Source organism: Myotis davidii, unplaced genomic scaffold (assembly GCF_000327345.1).
Source record: "Myotis davidii unplaced genomic scaffold, ASM32734v1 scaffold46, whole genome shotgun sequence".
Taxonomy (NCBI): domain Eukaryota; kingdom Metazoa; phylum Chordata; class Mammalia; order Chiroptera; family Vespertilionidae; genus Myotis; species Myotis davidii.
Genome location: NW_006383006.1, coordinates 8581468 through 8581903, shown reverse-complemented (window position 1 = coordinate 8581903; position 436 = coordinate 8581468). Strand labels below are relative to the sequence as shown.

Below are 436 nucleotides of genomic sequence, written 5' to 3'. Positions count from 1 at the left end.
CCTGAGAGACAGATGTTGGAAATTTTTTTTTTCAATTTTAAAATTAAGAAGTCTGAATGAGGAGCAGCGTTTAAAGCAGGAAGAGGGGGGCGGCGAGGCCGGGGACCCGGGGGTGCTCGGAGGTGCCGCCCGGGCCGGAGGCAGCAGAACCGGAGCGAGCCAACCGAGGGAGAAGTGGATTTCGTGTGCGGAGGCAGCCCCGGATCCCACCCCTCGCCCCCCTTCGCCTCCTCCAGAGGATCCAATAAATCAAAAGGCGAAATGAAACAAAATAAAGGGGAGAAAAACGCGAATCGTCAGGACGAGAGCGCGGAGGACCAGGGAAGACTGGGGCCAGCGCCTCCCCGGGGGCAAGGAGCGGAGGGTGGGGGTGGGGGGAATAACGTGAAAGTTACCAGAAACATTATTTAGCAGCTGATTCCCCGCGTCCTTGTCA

General features: G+C 57.6%; 1 protein-coding gene across 8 annotated transcripts in view; it reads right to left on the bottom strand.

Moving 5' to 3' along the window:
* Nucleotides 1–436, bottom strand: part of MEIS2 (Meis homeobox 2) — a 224179-nt gene that overhangs the window by 201480 nt on the left and 22263 nt on the right. For 3 of the 8 annotated variants that reach the window (XM_006778102.2, XM_006778106.2, XM_006778108.2), the window contains exon 1: nucleotides 396–436. The exons of the other annotated variants lie outside the window; for them this stretch is intronic. In XM_006778102.2, the coding sequence (XP_006778165.1) occupies nucleotides 396–404 (9 nt within the window). In that variant the 5' untranslated portion in view covers nucleotides 405–436. The remainder of the gene's footprint in view (nucleotides 1–395) is intronic. 8 annotated transcript variants of the gene reach the window in all.